The sequence below is a fragment of the Pinus tabuliformis genome, chromosome 5_2 (genome assembly GCF_031772625.1).
Source record: "Pinus tabuliformis cultivar Carrire ecotype Pingquan chromosome 5_2, CPIR1, whole genome shotgun sequence".
NCBI lineage: Eukaryota > Viridiplantae > Streptophyta > Pinopsida > Pinales > Pinaceae > Pinus > Pinus tabuliformis.
In genome coordinates this window covers 623,577,169-623,596,292 of record NC_142306.1, presented here as the reverse complement: position 1 = coordinate 623,596,292, position 19,124 = coordinate 623,577,169, and the positions used below count along the sequence as shown (strand labels likewise).

Genomic DNA, 19,124 nt, shown 5'->3' with positions numbered 1-19,124 from the left:
TTAGGCGTGTTATTTGTTATGAAACGTGTTGATTTGGAAAAATAAAAAGTTTTGATTCGCATTTCTTTTTATTACTTTTAGGATTTAAAATTTTTTAAATTTGTTTTAGTTTTTTTTTTAATTATTTTAAAAAAAAAAAATAATAGAGTTTTCTTTAGATCTCTTTTAGGTTTAGATTTAGTTTTAGTTTTATATTTTCTTTTTTTTTATTTTTCTTTAAAAGAAAATATATATATATATATATATCAAAAATAAATTTTTGTTTTAAATTAGATTTTTTTTGGTAAATTTTTCATTTTTAAGATTTCAATCATAAAAATTTTATAAAAAATAAAAATAAAAATAAATTTTTGCGAGTTTTGGTCTAGCCTTGGGATCTTTTAGGTTTCATATTTTTTATGCTGAGGCTAAAATTTTGATGTGGGACTAATGTTTATCATCTTTTATGTGATTTGGCATGCTTGAATAATCATAAATGTAATATCTCGTTAAATGTTTGAAATTATGTGGTCATGTATCGAGCTTTATTTTTCAAAGTTTTAAATTGTTGGATCATCGTTTAAGCATCTTCTCTCGTTTTGGTAGTCATTGTGGTTTTACTGGATATCTTACATCGTTCAAGTTATTGGATGATAAATGATTGCTGTACATGGTTTACATGTCTGCTACATCTAGTAAACAATCGTTTAAACATCAAACCCACAAGGCACTGGTCTTTTAACTTCACAAAATCAATTTAGTGCTCGTTTCTTCATGTCTCCCAAACCAACTAGTCGACAGTTGGTCTTCATCACCTCATAGGGTCTACCCCCCTTAGTCGCGGGAGACAGGCTTAAACGGAGAGATCAAGGATCAGAGTGACAGCCCCCGGTCTGAGCGTTGTCGTGTCAATCTGTGGGTCAACAGGACCCAAAGTCTAAACTTAGGAAATTAAAAATATTAATGGGTATTAATCTAATTGTAGGTGTAACTTCTAGAAGAAGACGTAGATCAAGCCAAAACGATCTGAGCCTTTGATTAAGAGTTAATCTAAGTGGTTGGTTGTCCAACAAAAAGATATAAGAAGAGGCTCGAGGGTCACTTGGAAAACACATCGAGAAATCAAGAGATCGAATTTTTGAAGTGAGAAGTTCTCAAGCGGAAATTCTGATCGAGAAGATTTCTTGCAGTTGAGGGGCAAGGATAGCATCTAGAGAGAGAGATTTTCTCAGCCGGAAAATAATCAGCAGAGAAAGGCAAAGATTCATCTAGCAGTGGCAGCATTGAGCCAGAGGGATTGACGCAGAGGCAGCGCTGAAGCCAAGAGGGAGTCTGAAATTTGCAGAGGGAATTCGAGTTTCAAAAGACGGGAGCCAGGATGTGAGACCAGGAGGCAGAAATCGAATGACCAACCAGAGGATTGACGTTGTCCCCAGAGAGCTTGACATTGGGCTGATGCAGAGGCAGCCTAAAACGCCGAGGGCAATCATTCTGGGGCCAGATCAGCCAAGATTTCCATTCATAGTGTGAGGTAATCTCACAAATCTTTCTGCCAATATTTCTCTCTCTGTAACTGAATAACCGAGAGGTATTCAAAGGATGTATTCAGGATTTGCTACTGCTTAATAATATAAAACACTCAGATCTGCTGCACCGGTTTTCCCACATTGGATTTTTCCGGGGACATTTGTCAAAAATAACGGTGTCAATTGTGTTGTATTTTCTTTCTTCCTCAATCTCTTGTTTCCATATAATATTTAATGAAGTGAAGGTTGCAGTGTATGTATTGCGATATTTTCCATAGGAAACTGCAAGTAATTTATTTAAAGGAATTTAACAAATAGGAGTAATATCATCAGTTGCTGCAGTAGGGATTTCGATTGTGGAATTTTCACATTACCCCCTTCCTCAGCTTCCTTTTTCCACCCCTTTGGTGCACCTTTTACTTCTTTATGATTTTGCTTTGATTATGAAGCATATCTCAGGAGCCCAAGCTAGCTTTTTGAGATTTAGCACTTAATACCCCTTAAAGATGAGTTAGTTTCTCGCTCATCAAGTTTGGAACAACATAAGGGTTCCTTTTATAGATGAAGCATCATGTGTTCGAGGAACTGGGTGATGGCTAATTAGGCGGGTAGGGCTCATGCTAGGCTTTTTCCCACACACTAATCAAATGTTCCAACCATCTTTGGCATTTTATTTTTTCTTTCATTGTGGTTTTCTTATGCTTTTAACATTCTTTTACCTACATCACAACCTCCAGGGCAAAGCTTTCTAGCCTGATTCATGGATGAGGATGAGAAGGTGCCAATCCCCATGACCAATGACCACCAGCCCAAAGAATCGAGATGGAATAATGGGAAATATGGAAAGTGGGTATGGAATATCACGGACTTTAATCAAAGCCTACTGGGTAATGTCCTGAAACCTTAATGCCTCAAAGGAGGTGCCACTAGACTAGGTCAAAGACTAACCTCCTAGATGAAGAGAGAACAATAATACAATCAAGATTGGTCGATCATCCAGATCACCCCTTGATCCATATTAGTATGCCTGAAACATTACATGAAAGCTCATGATTACAAAATGGTTAAAGTACCTATCGATGGATGACCCACCTTCCTTCAAAAAGGAATGCCAGATGAGAGAGAAAAAACTGACCTGAGCAAGAAGTGGAGGAACCTGGTATCATATCATGTAATGATCATATAGGGCTGCTGACTGGCTGGCTGTCCAAGGAGAGAAGATTTTTTCCCACGGGTTACCCACATTTTGGTGGGTAAGACCTCCAAACAAGTGAAATTGTGACTGTTGAGCCTCTGACTATAGTCCAAGAGTTTTATATTTAAAAGACTCCCCATCTCTTTCAATGGGAAAACACAAAACAGCAACAACAAAAATAGACAACCTCGAAAAAACTTATAAACCTCCCAAAAATATATTCTATGATAAAACAGCACTATTTCAGTCAGGCATAAACCCAACATCCCCTATGTGCCACTATTCTTTGGCAGAAATATTTCTTCCCTATCTGCCTGCCAAACACTCACCAGAAAACAAACAGTACTGAGCAAAGCTCTGAATAATTTACGGCTGAAAAATAAATTTGGAACTTACAGAGTCTTGGAATTTATGCCTTTCCACGAGTCAACACAACTCTTTCAATTCTGTGCATTAACCTCTAACTTTGTGGTCTATCTCATTGAACTCAGTGCACCGTCTTTAAATGTCTCTTCAAATTATGTGTACTTTCCTTGAATTCTATGCAGCCTCTTCAAATTTTATGCATTGTCCTCAAATTTCCTGCACTGTTTCTTTGAATTTTGTGCACCATCCCTTGAAATCTGGGCATTACCTGAATTCTGTGCCAGGACCTCAAAACTCTCTTCAAAAAGTCTCTTCTTCAATTTCTGTACATGCTGAGCTCTATCAAACATGCGCCAATCTTCTCGGTCTCATTCAGTGTTGTGCACTCTCATAATACTTTGGCTCCTAAGTAACCAGATTCGTTCTATAGGGCCCACGAATCTGAATCCATTGTGTCCGACACAATTCTCTCGAAATTCGTGTCCAAAAAACATGACACGTCGTGTCCTATTTTGACAGGTCGAATCCCCCAGAGTGTCACGATTTTGGAAATCGTGTCCTGTTTTCTAGGACTCGTTAGGCGGCAAAAGTGACCTGTGCGAGTATGAAAAGGCCGCATTTGGTCATTACAGCCATGCATATTTTCATTTGGCAAGCATTTTGGCAGCTTAATGATCAAGTCTAGGCCCTAGTATTGATATGCTATTCATGGTAATCATCCTTTTACTTAAATTTTTAACATTACCATGAAATGACTCAGGATGTTTGAGAGTGGTTCCGGCCTCATTGGATTTCATATGGAGAAAGTAGAATTTTAGATTTCATTCAAAATCCAACAGACTTATCAATTTTTCAAGATTTTAGGATTGGGGGATTGCAATGTTTCCATTGAATTTTGTCATGTATTAGGGTATGGAACTCGTATTTAATCAAGAGCACCAAACCAAGAGCTTCTGAAAATGTCGCTCCCGCTCCCGTTTTCGCTCCCGCTCCCCGCTTTCACTTTCGCTCCCTCTCCCAAGTAACACTGTTCCTGACGATATGGGTCTGGACACCAGTGTTGAGTTGGCATTGGCCAACATGGATCTCAATTATCTAGTGCTAGAGCCTGTTAGATTTGATGACTTAGAGGGGTCATCCTCCACACCAGCAGATGCAAAAGCGACTATGGATACAAGGGAGGAGGAGGATGCAGAGGAGAGCAGTGGGGACCAAGATGATGAGGACACTGATGCTGATTCTGATTCTGATGCTGATTGATGCCTTGAGGCTTGTATACCTGTAGTTGTTTTATATTTTCTATTTCTATTTGTCATTGGCATTGCACCAGCACTACCTATGTAACACATTTTGATTTGATGACTTAATGAGAAAACTACAGTTGTCAGTGTGTTTATCTTACTATCTTGTAGTTGTAAGTTGTCTTTCAGTTATGAATTATGAATCATGATTTATGTGACCAGTACCACTAACATGTATTTGAATTGTATGTACTATGCATGCTAATAGCTATAGATGAAGATCTATGTTTGAAATCAATAAATTTGTATCATTAATTAAAATTTGTGTAAGAAATATCTAATTTTTAATATATATATATATATAAATAAAATAATATATAACGAATCCTACGTGTCCTGTTCCGGGGGGTCAACGTGTCCGAATCTGACACCACGAATCCTGAATCCCCGTGTCAGGTGACTTAGTTTGGCTCCTATCAGTGCTTCACCATGTCTCCTGGAGAAACTTCTCCTTGGCTTCATTGAGGCTCTGATTCCATATCATAATTTGGATCCACAATAGAAGGAAATTCAGAGTAGCAATTGAGCGAGAACCATTCCAATTGATTATTTCATTTTCTCAAGAGTCTTTTATGTGACTACATGGATGGAATGATTATTCACTTCATATTCCCAAAATAAAACCAATCTAGGTTAAGTCCTAATAAATTTACCTTATAATAGAATGTACTTTTCTAACTTAAACTCCTAAAGTACAAAGTACAACCAATAACTATCAAACTTTACCACATAGGATGAGATATCATGATGCAGGATTAGAATCAACATAGAAGAATAGGTTGACATAAATGCAAACTATAATCTTAGAAACTGTCCATTATCTTCTACAAACACGATAATGTGGGATGTTAATTTTAAACCCACAAAATGCTCGCTAAGCATTAGATATTTGTTTTCCTCAACCAGGAAAAGATGAAAACCATATAGCTATGCAGAAAAAAGATATGTACACTCTAGTTCAGAAGCAATCCTGGAAGCTGTTTCAATGGAAGCCAACTAACCTGTTACATTTGTACTTGTTCTCTCCATCAAGTAATTCAGAAGCTGTGAATTGCGCAAGTGCATCTTCCAAAGATTCAATGTCCCCATGTATCTCCACTGTAAGGTCCAGCATATTCTCAAAACATAGAGACTCACGATAGCACCTCATACACTGAACCTGATAAAAACCAGTAAAACAGATCATATTAATTTTCACAAACAAGAAAAGGTAAACAAGTCAATATGGTTGTTTGTTTTGTTACGAAATTGAAAAAAAAAAGGTACTTTTGCAGAAGGAACAGCATGTTCAATGCATCTGCCCATGTATTGGAAATAAAAGTGAAACCTTTGACTGAAGAGAACCCCCAAACATTTGTTGTATAAAAGTTGTCTTCTGCATTGTTTGATCAACTAACTTTTCTCCGCCCACTTCATCAAGGCATATTGATTGCATACTATCAATAGAAATTCTGGGAAAATCCACTTTGTCAATAAGGTTCTTGATTTTAATAAATCCATTTTTCAGCTAAAACAAACTAAACATGCAACCAAAACTAATCCTGAAGACTCTTTTCTGAATAATGAAGTATCAACCTGATTACAATGTACAATGACAGTGTAAGTTAAATCCTATTGATAATAACAATATACCGTCAGAGCCTCTATGCGTGTAACATCAATGTGAGCTGCTTTAAACATCAGCCACATATTTATACACACAATTCATCACTCTTCTCACCTAAGGAGTTCATGAGCATCCTCTTGTCTCCCATCTCCAAGTTGAGACCTCATCCTCTGTATTTGTGATAGTATTCTAGTAGGCAATAAAGGACTTTCACCTTGCCTCACCATCAAAAGAAGGTGCTCAAGTTCACACATGAAACACCAGTTTCTTCTCTTACCTGGATCAAATAATAAAATGACATTGTGAAGGTATTCCACATGTAATAGTGTCAAAATCTCAGATGAAACATTAATAACAATAAAGCATATTTTGCCAGTTACTTAAGTAACATACAGTGCTCAGAATGATATCCCTGAAGTAGATAGGCAGCGAGTGGCCTTGTGTATGTCAAGCATTGTAAGACCACATTGGCATAGCAACTGCAGAAACAACACCATACAAACTCAATTTTAGATAAGTAAAACAACTAACCACCAAAGAGATTCAATTTCTGACCAATAAAACAGCCAGGAGTATTTTTCCATGACACACATTTCAAGGGAATATTATTGGTAAATTTATACATCTGAACATTCTGATTGTTTAAGTAAATCCCAAGGTAAAATGACAAATGAGTGTAAAAAGCCAATTTTTTTTCAAATAAAATTTGAGGCAGACCAGCATCAGTCTATGATCAACCACACTAAGGCCATAGCTAAGTCTTATGATGATACATTCTTAATGGAAGCGATTAAAATGGTACAAGGAAAATCATGAGTTCAATATCTATATCCATCCCTTCAATTTATATTGCTTGTAAGCAGTAAAGTAGCTACTTGCCTATGACTAAATCCCTCATTAAAAATATTGGCATGACACTTAAAAAGGGAGAATGTTGCTGATGGAATCCCCCCTAGGGTAGGGTTGTAGTGATGGTAGCCAGTTAATACTAGTTAATACTAGTATTAACTATTGTTAATACTAGCAAAGGACCCACTATGGGTAATACTGGCATAGGGATAGTGGCTAGTTATTATAAGGTGGACTGAGTACCCTATGTTATTACCAAAAAAGGCGCACTATGTAGTTAACCTTCAATAAATGTAACATCACCTCATTAAAGAAGATCCACTAGGCAATTAGCATTTGGCTGCCCTCTAAAAGAGGCAAGTGAACAGGATTTGATCATTCCGTAGAAGGATCATTGTATGGTGTTGTCATACCTTCATGGTATTTCAATATAAAGTAAAAGGGCACTTCTATTCTATCTAAACCAATGTTGCAAAAGTCGGACTCGGGAATAAATCAGCATGGGTCCAAAAATTCAAAAAGTCATTAAAGTCAGGAGAAAATTGAGAAAATTGGCAAAAACTATGTAAAATAAAAATAATGATAAAAAAGTACAAAAATATTCTTGTTTCTTCAATTTTTTTAGCATCTAGATTCTAAAGTACCCACAACATCAAATAAATGCATTGCCACATGAATATGAAAAGAAAACTAATATATAATATGTATAAGTCTAGTGCTACAACACATATCAACAATGAATCAAGTCCTAAATGCTGACTCAACCTCAAAAGTCCAAATATCAACAAAAAATATAATAAATGCATCTCATCATCATGATTCATCTATATGTCATAAACTAACAATTCACTAAGTTCCTCTGCCCCTTTTACGAGAATAGGGAATGGCTTTTGCCCCTCGTCACTTGGATTTTGGTCTCTTCTCTTCACAGGTCGAACGAGTGACTCAATGAGCTAACAACGCCAAATGATAAACCTCCAAAAATAGCAAGAGGCCTCCAAGTGAAACATCCCATCAATAAACCATGGAGAAGTGTGCAATGTAATCTCTAGGAGCTAGGGCGTTCCCCACCATTGGCATACATTAATAATGATCTCCTAAAATGGCCAGAGCGCTCAAGCCATAAAGTTGGGGCATCCCCTAAATGTTTGGTCAAACTGTTGTGAAAATTTCCACGCAACATATTTTAGAAGCACCACCACTGGGTCAATTTTTTTCCCAAATTTCAAATGATCACATTTTGGAAATCTTGAGGTGTTAGAAAATCATAAAGGCAAAAATATTTTCTTATCTTTGATAACTACTTGTGATGTTATTAACTTTTTTATGTCTTCTTTAGCTTCTAATCATCAAACAATTATCAAGAACATAAACATAAAGATCAAGGACACAAGATGTAGGCTCTCAGCGAGGGAAAAAACCCTCTACTAAGGGAAAACCCAAAAATGTCTTCTCTTCTTTCATGAACCAAATCAAATGAGACAACCAAGACCCTTTGACCAAGACAAAGCCTCTCCTCCATCCACCAAGTCAGTCTCCCATGATGACAAGTCAAACTTTAGTCAACTATTCCATAGTCAACATCAACTCTTCAACACGAGACAACAAGGGTCTCAACCCTCTCTGCAATCCTGAAGCTCGGTCAATATCTTCGGCCCTGCAATTATCTCAGTCTCTTCGCACGTGTGGCAAAATATGACAAATTTCAAACTTCCTCTACTTTGCCAGACTTCTTGTCTTCTTCACTAGGCTTCTTGTAATTGGATAGGCACTTCCTTTTGTACTTCGCACTTCCTTCTCTCTAGAATTGCAGATTGAAATGATGGACGAATTGAATCTCATAATAGGTCGAATATATTGCTATTTATAGTTATTCGAAGCTCTTCTATTAGGCCGACATAAAGAACTTGAGGCCGACTTGGTGGAGGAGCGTTATATGACCCATTTACAATAAAAATAAATTTTCGTTCTTGACATAAGAAGGGTCTATAATGACTTGACTAGGACTCATGACATAAACCCTAGAAGCCTTCAATGGAGGCTTTGACCTAACAAAACAAAGCATGAAACCCATGCTTATAAATAATTTTTCTTTTACAAATAATTTTCTTTTTCTTTCTTTTGACAAGTACATTACATCATGACTCAAATACAACTATGAAGACTGATACTAGTTACATTTCTCAACATGAGGTCATTCTCTCTCGAATGGCATTGATTTGGTAGAAATATGGCCACTATATCAAAAGATAATTGCTCCCAAAAATAGCTCACCCTCAAAATATGCAATGAACCCTACACAGTTAATGTGGACTGTTACCCACCCAAAAGGGGTTAACACATAGGAGAAAACCTTTCTCCTCCTTGGATAGCTAGCCAACCAACAGCCCTATTGATCAACACACATGACGTGATGTCGGGATCCTCCACTTCTTACTCCAGTTAGATTTCTCTCTCCAATCCAGCATTTCTTCTTGAAGGAAGATGGTTAATACATCGACACGTACTTTTACCTTTTTGTAATTATGTGCACTCACTTAATGTTGTAGGCATACTAATATGGATCAAGGGGTGATTTGGATGATTTTTGGATCTCTGACTAAATTCTTGTTCCCTCACTTCACCTAAGAAGATAGTCCTTGACTCTGGTCTAGTGGGACCTCTACGGCCTTAGGGTTTTAGAAAGGTCACTTCTGGGGAGCCTTTGATTGGGGTAGCATGTACATGGTACTTCTAACTTACCCCTTTACATCTTTCCCATTATTCCATCTCCATTCTTTGGGGCGTTGGTCATTGGTCATGGGGATTGGCACCCTCTCATCCTCATCCTTAAGTCTAGGTCAAAAAACTTTGACCTAGAGATCGATGCAGCTAAAAGAGAGTTAAAGGCATAAGAAAAGCCACAATGAAAGAAAAAGAGAAAATGCAAAAGATGGATAGCACAGTTGATTAGAACGTGGGAAAAAGCCTAGCATGAGCTCTACCCCCCTCATTAGCCATTAGCCAATTCCTCGAGCACATGATGTTCCATCTATAAAAGGGACCCTTATATTGTCCCAACCCTGATGAGTGATAAATTGCCTCATCATTAAGGGGTATTAAATGTTAAATCTCAAACAGCAAGCTTGGGTTCCTGAGTTATCCACCCAAATCAAAGTGTAATCTATAAGAAGTAAAAGGCATACTAGAGGGGTGGGAAAAGTAGGTTGAGGAAAGGGGCAACTCAAACCTGTGAAAAATATTACACTGGAATCCCTACTACAGCAAACTAATGTTACTTCTCCTACTTGATTAAATCATACAAGTTATTTACTGTCTTCTACAGTAAATTTCAAAGTAAATACATCTGCAGCCTTCACTTAATTAATATATTTGCGGAAACAAAATACTAAGCAAGAAAGAATAATGCAACACATAGGACACAGTGATTTTTGGACAATTAGTCCCCGGAAAAACCCAATGCGAGAAAATTGATGCAACAACTCTGAGGGTTTATTATTATGCACCTTGGGCAGCTTCTGTGTCACCCCTCCTAGGTATTACGCTACCTCTCTGCTCTGGATACTCTGTTGGCTAAGAAATCGACTTTCCTGCCTCCCAGACTCACACCCTAGCTTCCGGCAACTGAACTTCGAATTCCCTCAGCAAAAACTAGACTTCCCCTCACTGACTGCGCTGCCTCTGCGTAGGCCAATGTCAGGCTTCCTCTGGACATCTTTTGTCCTCTCGCTGCCTTGTACTCTCTGGATATTCCTTCTCCCGGATTTTCACTACCCCTCTGCTACAAGATCTCCTCAATCGATTTTCCTCCTGAGAACTTCCTCACCTCAAAAAATCGACTTTCTCAATCTCTCTGTGTGTTTTCCAAATGACCCTCAAGTCCCTTCTTATATCTTCGTGTTGGGCAACCAAAGGCCTAGATTAAAACACAATCAAAGGCTCAAATTGTTTTGACTTGATCCATGACTTTTTCTAGAAGTTTCACCCCTGATTAGATTAATACCCATTAATATTTTAATTTTCCTAAGTTTAGACTTAAGAACCCCATTAAAAGTATTAATTATTTTAATAAAATCACTTCTGAGTGGAATTTCCCAAAACGCTTTCTAGGTTCTTTGGAATACTTGTTCCCAAGCCTCCCTGCATAATTTGAGGCTTAGAGCACATCCGATGCTACCCCAAATCAACACTCCCTCTTAGTGAGGAATGTGCTATAGCAATACACTGCCTCTCTACATACTACTCTAACTCTGAAGCATAGTCTCTGCACTACTAATGTCTGACATACTGTCCACCAACCACTGCGATGTTGCTGCCACTGTATTGTTGCCTTTGACACTGCCACTGCCAATGCTACATTTGTATTGCAGCTCCCTCTCAAATGTTGCATTTGCTATGCTGCTAGAATTGCCATTGCTAACACAGCATCCGTACTACAACTCAATTGCTGAGGGAAGCAATTGAAAACACCCACAACTGGATAAGTATCCAATGGATACTCCTCGATGTTGATATCCTCACTACTACTAGTCTCATTCTGCCTCTAAAGCCACTGTGCTGCTGAAGCTCTACACTGTGCCTCCTCGCATTGTTGCCTCCCTGCTCTGTGCTACTCAGTCTCTGGCTCTCCTAGCTACTGCATTTGTCAAATCAACACTCCATGGTACCAAATGAAACTCCACCATCCCGCTACTCCTGATCATGGGCTCCCGTAGCAAGGTCACAATCCAAGATGTGGGCTCCTCAAGGATCCTGCCCATATGCAGTCCTCCTGACTACATCTCTATATCAACCCACCTCCCTCCTGGAGGTATCTCGAGCTATCATGGCGAACTCCTCGTCAATCTTCGCAAATACAACTTTTGGATCATGCTTCTCATCCTTGTCCTTTTTCTTCAAAGGACACTACAATGCATAGTGGCCCATCTCGCCACATCTAAAGCACTTCACCTTGGAGACATCCTTCTTTCGTCTCTGTTGCCTCGACTATCCCTTGGATTCAAGGGTTTCGTTATCCTCTTCCTCCACTTTGGCCTTTGACCTTGAGCAGGTCTCTCATCAATTCTTCCTATTTCAGAGTTGCCCACATCTCATCCCAATTTGGCAATGCTGCCCTGCCCAAGATACTTTGGACAAAGATCTGTCAATCCTCTGAGACAAAGTTTAGAGCCAATCTCACTAATTCCGAGTCTTGAGCAGTACGTCCCGCAGCTGACAGCTCATCACGGGTCTCCTTCAGTTTCGTAAGGAATGAATCACCTCGCTCCCACTTTTGCATCTGAGCAGATCTCAACTTCTGCTCTAAGTACATCTTTCGTTGCTCGAAAGTTCCTTGATACAATGTGGCCAAGGCATCCCACATCTCCTTAGCGATCCCTTTGCTAGCAATGTGGCACACCACGTGATCCTTGACTCCGTCTAGGATCATCCTCTTCGCCTTAGCCATCTCAGCCTTGTACTTTTTCAGCGGATCTGTATCCGCAAGTTCAACCACCACATTATCAACGTACATCTTGAGGGCATGCTCATCAAGCAAGAAGGTCATCCTAGCCTTCCAAATGGCATAGTTGGAAGCCTCGTCCAACCTGTCCTAATCCCTCAAGCCACTGGTTGCCATCTCTTCCGAAGACTGTCGAACAGCGCCCTCTTTCTCCCTACTGCGTAGATCCTAGGCTGACTTACGCATTCCCTGATGGAGCTGGTAAGTTGTTGCTCCTCTGCTACTCAGCAATTGAGAAATGTTGATTTCCTCAACAAGAAATCAATGAGGAAGTATTCCCTCACTATGATCCGTTGCTTCTTTCTTCTGACATCTTTTCAGCTCGACAAAGCTGCCTACTGAATAAAATTGTGTCCACAACTGCTCCTCGCGATGAGGCTCAGTGTTCCTCCCTCTACCACTGCAAAATTCGAAATAGAAGCTCTTTCTCTCCGTCAACTCACTCAGGGAGAGACTCGGATTTTCACCCCTCTAGCAGGAATTGCACAAACCCTCTGGGGTTTCGACTAGCTGCTTCCTGTAGCTTTTCGACTTCCCCTTCTGCTCAACGTTGGGGTTTCTGGTTCTACTCCTCTTGTTTCTCCAGCACTAGCTCCAATACCATGTGAAAATTCTTACATTGGAATTCCTACTACAGCAAACTGATGTTACTTCTCCTACTTGATTAAATCACACAAGTTATTTATCGTCTTCTACAGTAAAATTTGAAGTAAACACATTTGCAGCCTTCACTTAATTAATATATTTGCGGAAACAAAACACTGAGCAAGAAAGAATAATGCAACTCATAGGACATAGTTATCTTTTTGGACAAATAGTTCCCGAAAAACCCAATGCGGGAAAACCGTTGCAGCAGCTCTGAGGATTTATTATTATGCAGGAGAAAATTATGAGTACAAATTTAGGATGCTCAACTAGCAATCCTTTACAAAGAAAATACTGGACAAAAGACTAGTGAAATGATCTCACCCTGTCACTGAAGAATCAATGACTGATCCTTCCACTTTGGAGGCTATGCGTCATCCTCTGCATGGCCTCTGCACAAAAATGCATCACTCTGGACAGCTTCTATGTCACCCCTCCTGGGTATTACGCTGCCTCTCTGCTTTGGATCCTCTGATGGCTAAGAAATAAACTTTCCTACCTCCCAGACTCACACCCTAGCTTCCAGAAACTAAACTTTAAATTCCCTCAACAGAAACTCGACTTCCCCTCACTGACTACGCTGCCTATGCGTAGGCCAGCGTCAGCGTTCCTCTGGACGTCTTTTGTCCTCTCTCTGCCTTGTACTCTTCGGAAATTCTTTCTCCCAAATTCTCACTGCCCCTCTACTGCAAGATCTCCTCAATCGATTTTCTCAATCTCTCTGTGTTTTCCAAATGACCCTCGAGTCCCTTCTTATATCTTTCTATTGGGCAACCAACGGCCTAGATTAAAACATAATCAAAGGCTCAGATCGTTTTACCTTGATCCATGGCTTTTTCTAGAAGTTTCACCCCTTATTAGATTAATACCCATTAATACTTTAATTTTTCTAAGTTTAGACTTAGGAACCCCATTAAAAATATTAATTATTTTAATAAAATCACTTATGGGTGGAATTTCCCAAAACGCTTTCTAGGTTCTCTGGAATACCTGTGCCCAAGCCTTCCTGCAAAATTTGAGGCTTAAAGCACATCGATGCTACCTCAAATCAACAATTTCTCCACGATTTCTCCCTCCTTACATCTATATAGTTGGAATGTTAGACCACCATTAGTTGGTTACTTTGCTATGGCACCCTGCCCTGAATTCATTCCCACTCTGTTGCCACCATTTTCACACACACTTATGGATTAATGAACTAGCTTGGGACCTTAGGGGTAGCGGCTAGAAACACCTAATAGGGTTATCCATCTAACCATCTCTAACATAAGGAGGTCACACTTATACAAGACTCAATATAGTTAGACATTTGAAGATGATCTTTGTGTGAAGTATTATTGTACCCCTAGCATTAAGTATGGTCCAATATGATGCATGCATAGTTATTGTACCTAATGATTGTTTATTTTCCCCTGATCATGAGAGGGTTTTGTCAGGAGGTTTTCATCATAGCAGCAAAGGCCTCTTGAGATCACTGCCCAACTTTATCAGTAGCACGACAAAGGTTGTTTACCCATTATAGAGAGAGTCTGACCTTGTCGATGCAATTTTACTTATCCAGGGCAAAGCGTTGGGTTCCTTGATGACCTCACATGATGTCTTAACACTCAGAGAGACCCCCAAATGCCAAAACGTTGAGCCCATGAAGCTTGGTGTTGGAGATATTGATGATGTGCCTAGTGGACCCAGGATGCCCCAAGGCTAGCTTTGATGTTGTGTGATGGCATCACTTGTTCTGAAGCCCAGATGATGACAGACACCCTTGTGATTACAGGAGAGGGCTTGCAAATCACTTTGGAGTGTGCCACATCACCCATCTTTCCCTTTGGAAGGTGACATTGGGCACCATGAAGATGGCGTGTTGGCATAGAGGGTTAAGGCACCTTGGAAGCTTTCCCAGGGTCTAACAAATTCATCATGGAGTGCGGGGCATTCATTAGCCCACATGACACATTATTGTGGCACTTAGAGCTCATTTAGAGGATGGTGTCATGCTTGAGGAGGATTTTCTCCCAAACATGTGGGCTTTATGGCATTTTTGTCGTGCTTTTGAACTATGAGGTTGGATTGTAACCTCTTTCTTGTGGAACACTTAAAGTAAACTTGTCAAGAGAGCTTATTTAGTTGAATTATTGTAAAAATGAGTTTAATATGTCTCATATAAATAGAGCTTCTCCTCAATTCATTGTGCCATTATCACAAATCAAATTTCTTTCCTCTCCAAGAGTGAGAACTAGTCTTTTTACTACTATGAGAAAGATGTGATCTTTATGGGTGTGACTTTCTTGTGGATGTGATTTTCGCATTGAGACATTGTTCTGGGATTGAAAGTGGGGACTTTTGTGGAGGATTTTGTAATTTTTTGTCTTATTATTGATATTTCGCATGCTTTATGTTTAAAGTAAGTATTTATTGTGCCATGACTAAATGCTTTATCACTACTAAAAGTTTGCTTCATAATTGCATATAAAATTGTTCCTTCTAAGGTCTATAGGGAAACTTTTAATGTGCAGACCCTATATGTAATTTCCCCTCTCACAAGAGCAATAGTTGGGGTTTTAAGAAGTGTCCCCTTACTCTATCAATATCCTTCACTTGAATTTTATCCCTAGAGACTCCATTAAACCTTAGTAGGATAAGGCATTGATCTAGAGTGTGTTGATCGATCTTATTTTTATCTCTCCTCGACGGCCAAGGCAGTGGCTAGCAGATTTATGCATAAAATCTCAATTTGAGTGGACTTTTGTGGCTCTAAATTTAGAAATTGCATCTAAAACATATCTAAAGCCAAAATCTAGCATATTGCATGGTCTGCACCACCTAAATGGGTTTGAGTCTTGACATACCTAACAACTATAGAATTATCTCTCATATCCTAAACCTAGCCTCTGTTAAAAGATACTATTCCTTTATCATTGAATATTATTTTGAGACCTTTCTCGTGTTGTTATCTGACATTGAATTCCCTATCATTGCATATCTTATAATCCCTAAGTTTTAACAACCTATCTATCAGTCTAGGCATAGAGTATTTCAACCATAACTTAGAAAACCTAGGGCATCTTAGGCCTTTCCGACACTCTATCCAACAATATACCTTTTAACTCATCACCTTGAACCCTAGTATTACATGATCTTTCAAGGTGATTTAGAGAAGCCTTCCTTGTGGTTTAAATCCACTAAAAATCAAGAGAAAGGTTGTTGACATGAAAGTGCCAACCTTTTCTCTTATTGCCATAAGGTCTAGCCCTACCCAGTGAGGCTTTGCATCGGGCTTGTTATAATTTGCGACAACATCTTTGGCGCCATTGTTAGGCAGGAGTTGAGTCCACATGCTTGGTATTCGAAGTCTATGCTTTAGTAAATTTTGATGAGAGTATCCCAAACACTGTGATAGAAACTCTCATATGGTGATTCCTACACTTGGATCCCCTTCCTTATCGCATGGTAATTGGTCACATGAAGCCATAGCTTCTAGAAAGTGAAGAAATAATCCTAAGATCGATGCCTTTCCATTTTCCTCCATAATTTCCTCTTCCCCCATAGTTAGGGACATCCTTTCTGGTACTTCCACCTCAAATCCAATGGCCAAGACATAGCTTAACGTTGCATTCAAGCCCTTGGATGTGAGTGGGTTTCCTGATGCAAATTCCCTGAAATGTAAAGAATGGTTGCCCAAATTCAATGGGAGTGATGCAATCACGGCTCAAAAGCATATGCATGAATTATGTTGGGTTGTTGGTGGGAGACTAATAGAAGAAGAGGACATTGTCATGATGTTGCTTGCCCTTGAAAGGAAGTGCTAGGGACTAGTATTTAGATTTTCCTGTACTGGGACTAGCTCCATGAAGCTTTCAACAAGAGATGGACCACCGTAAAGGAAGACATGCAACTGTTGGCTAAATTTCAAGGAGCTAGGAAGACTAACAATGAAGGTGTTAAATATTTCACACAAAGGTTCGATAAATTACTCAAAGAAGTTCCTTCTTTATATAATCTTACAGATCAAACTATCCTTGACCTATATATAGAAGCCTTCACTGGACATATGTCTTATGCATTGAAGGATAAGAATACTCAAACCCTTGTTGAAGCCAAAACTTTTGCTATTACCATTGAACATAAGCACATCTAAAATTGATATGCACTCATATCCCATGGCCAAAGTAGAGGCTAAGTCTAAGCCAAGTGCTCACACTGACCCCACCTTGTGTGAAAATTCCTTAAATGCACGGACTAGAAATTATTCTCCTAATTGATGAACAATTTATTTGTTTACAGCGAATACCAAATAATTCACTGATGCATTTTTTGTTGATTTGTGTAGCTTGGGAGGTACTCCAAGCCCTAGGGTTCAGGGTTTGGAGATCAAAGCACCACAATGGCAGCTTGTGGGCTTGGAACCCAAGACTGGGGTTTTGCACCCATCGTGATTTGGGCCAAAATTGCGATGGAGGTATGACATGTGATGGATGAGGATAATATCATAATAGTGTCCAACGATACGATTCCAACGCATCGAGAATCATCTGAATCCGAGTTGTCGTTAGAGAGAAATGAATTTTTGAAGTTGACAAGGTAATTATTGGTTACCAAGTCATGTAGGTTTGGTGTAAAAACACTCCAATAGATGTGTCTCTTCAAGATTCGTTGGAGCCCTTGTATGTGTATAAATACAAGGTGTATTGGAGTCATTTCATCATCCAAGTGTGGTCAATACATCTCCAAAAGAGCTCTGAAATTCTAGGGAAAGTCGCACCCAGATTAAGGAGGTCGAGGTGATTTTGGGACAGTGTGGTAAATCTGCCTAGATAGCGTTGTAGAAGCCTGTGGTTGAATGTCGAGTTGTTGTAGGTGCAGCAGATGTGTTTTGGCTTAAAACAAGGTTGTTTCAAGTGCATTTCAGGGCCTAATTACAAGGCTGTGTGAGCCGAGGAGCTAAGGACAAAGCGGAGTTGTTTGGAGGAGTTTTGGAGGGGGTCGAAGGCTACAGCAATTGTTATGCTAGGCCACAGGCCATAGCCAGCAACAAGGCCATCCTTTGGTGTTGCGTTTGGGTAATACAAAGCACAAAGAGGCAGCGTAGGTGTGGAGGGCCTCTCCCTTGGTGAACCACAGCCTTCTAAGGCTTGTCTTGTTGACTGTGTGGAGGATAAGGGCTAAAGCTTGATGCCCTAACTAGAATTGCAGAGTACAGCAGGCAAGAGTGATGAACAACAGTGTTTTGGAGAGGTGTATTAGGTCAAAGTGTTTGACCAGACTGGATCGTAATTGTTGCAGCCTGTTGATGACATGTGTATGTCATTCCGAGGTGGTGAATTGTCATACTAGGAGCAGATTCAGCAGTGAGTGGATTGGGTGTCATAGGTCTGTTGGAGGGAAACGTGTTAGCTACCCAAAGTAGCCCTAGAGCAGCAGAGAAGAAGGACATTGTTGGTGCATGATTGGGTGAAGTATTGCAGCCTTATGTGTAGCTCTTTGAAGGATGAAAGAGGCTACTAGAAGGAAAATGGAGCTCAGGTATTTGCCAGCCTAGAGAGCAGTTTGATGAGCCAATGTTCATTATAGCAGACATGACTTGCAGCAGTGATAGGAGGCAGCCCTCCTGGAGTCTCGATGTGTAGATGCCTTGATGGACTAAGGCACTACTAGTGAGCAGTACGGAAGCGAAGGGCCGGCAGGATAAGATACGACATCGAAGTTGCACAACGAAGTTTGTCATTGTATCTTGTATACCATAAACTAGCGTATTATTCAGATTTGGTTAATATAATGAAGATTGTAATTGTACATTATTGTACAATTTTGTTTAGAACTGTGTATATTGTGCATATGTGATTTACTGCTTTATATTTCCGTTGTCCAAAGTAGTTTATGGTTGAGATTCTTGGTTTGGTAGCATCAGTGATTTTACGACTCTAACCTAGACCCAAGGTCGTGGAAAGTCAACATGGTATCAAAGCGTGTCTGAGCTACTTTGGAAGTAATTAAATCATATTTGTGCACAAAGTACAGCGTGAGAGGGAGTTGATCACATTACGAGTGAAGGGTTCACTACAATGTCGAAGTTGCAGGCAGGTCTCCGATACGAGGACAAGTTGGAAGGGTTGTCCAACTATAGTCCTTGGAAGGAAAGGACCAAGTTGGTCTTACAGGT

General features: G+C 39.6%; 1 protein-coding gene across 5 annotated transcripts in view; it reads right to left on the bottom strand.

Annotated features, from left to right (window-relative positions):
• Positions 1-19,124, bottom strand: part of LOC149160585 (ubiquitin carboxyl-terminal hydrolase 17-like) — a 131,249-nt gene that overhangs the window by 62,296 nt on the left and 49,829 nt on the right. For all 5 annotated transcript variants that reach the window (XR_016261801.1, XM_089436736.1, XM_089436737.1 and 2 more), the window contains 4 exons: positions 6,367-6,452; positions 6,088-6,250; positions 5,695-5,818; positions 5,369-5,526 (listed from right to left, as the gene is read on the bottom strand). Coding sequence is in view for 4 of the 5 variants with exons in the window: in XM_089436736.1 (XP_089292862.1) it covers positions 5,369-5,526; positions 5,695-5,818; positions 6,088-6,250; positions 6,367-6,452 (531 nt within the window). In the remaining variant the exon portion in view is untranslated. The remainder of the gene's footprint in view (positions 1-5,368; positions 5,527-5,694; positions 5,819-6,087; positions 6,251-6,366; positions 6,453-19,124) is intronic.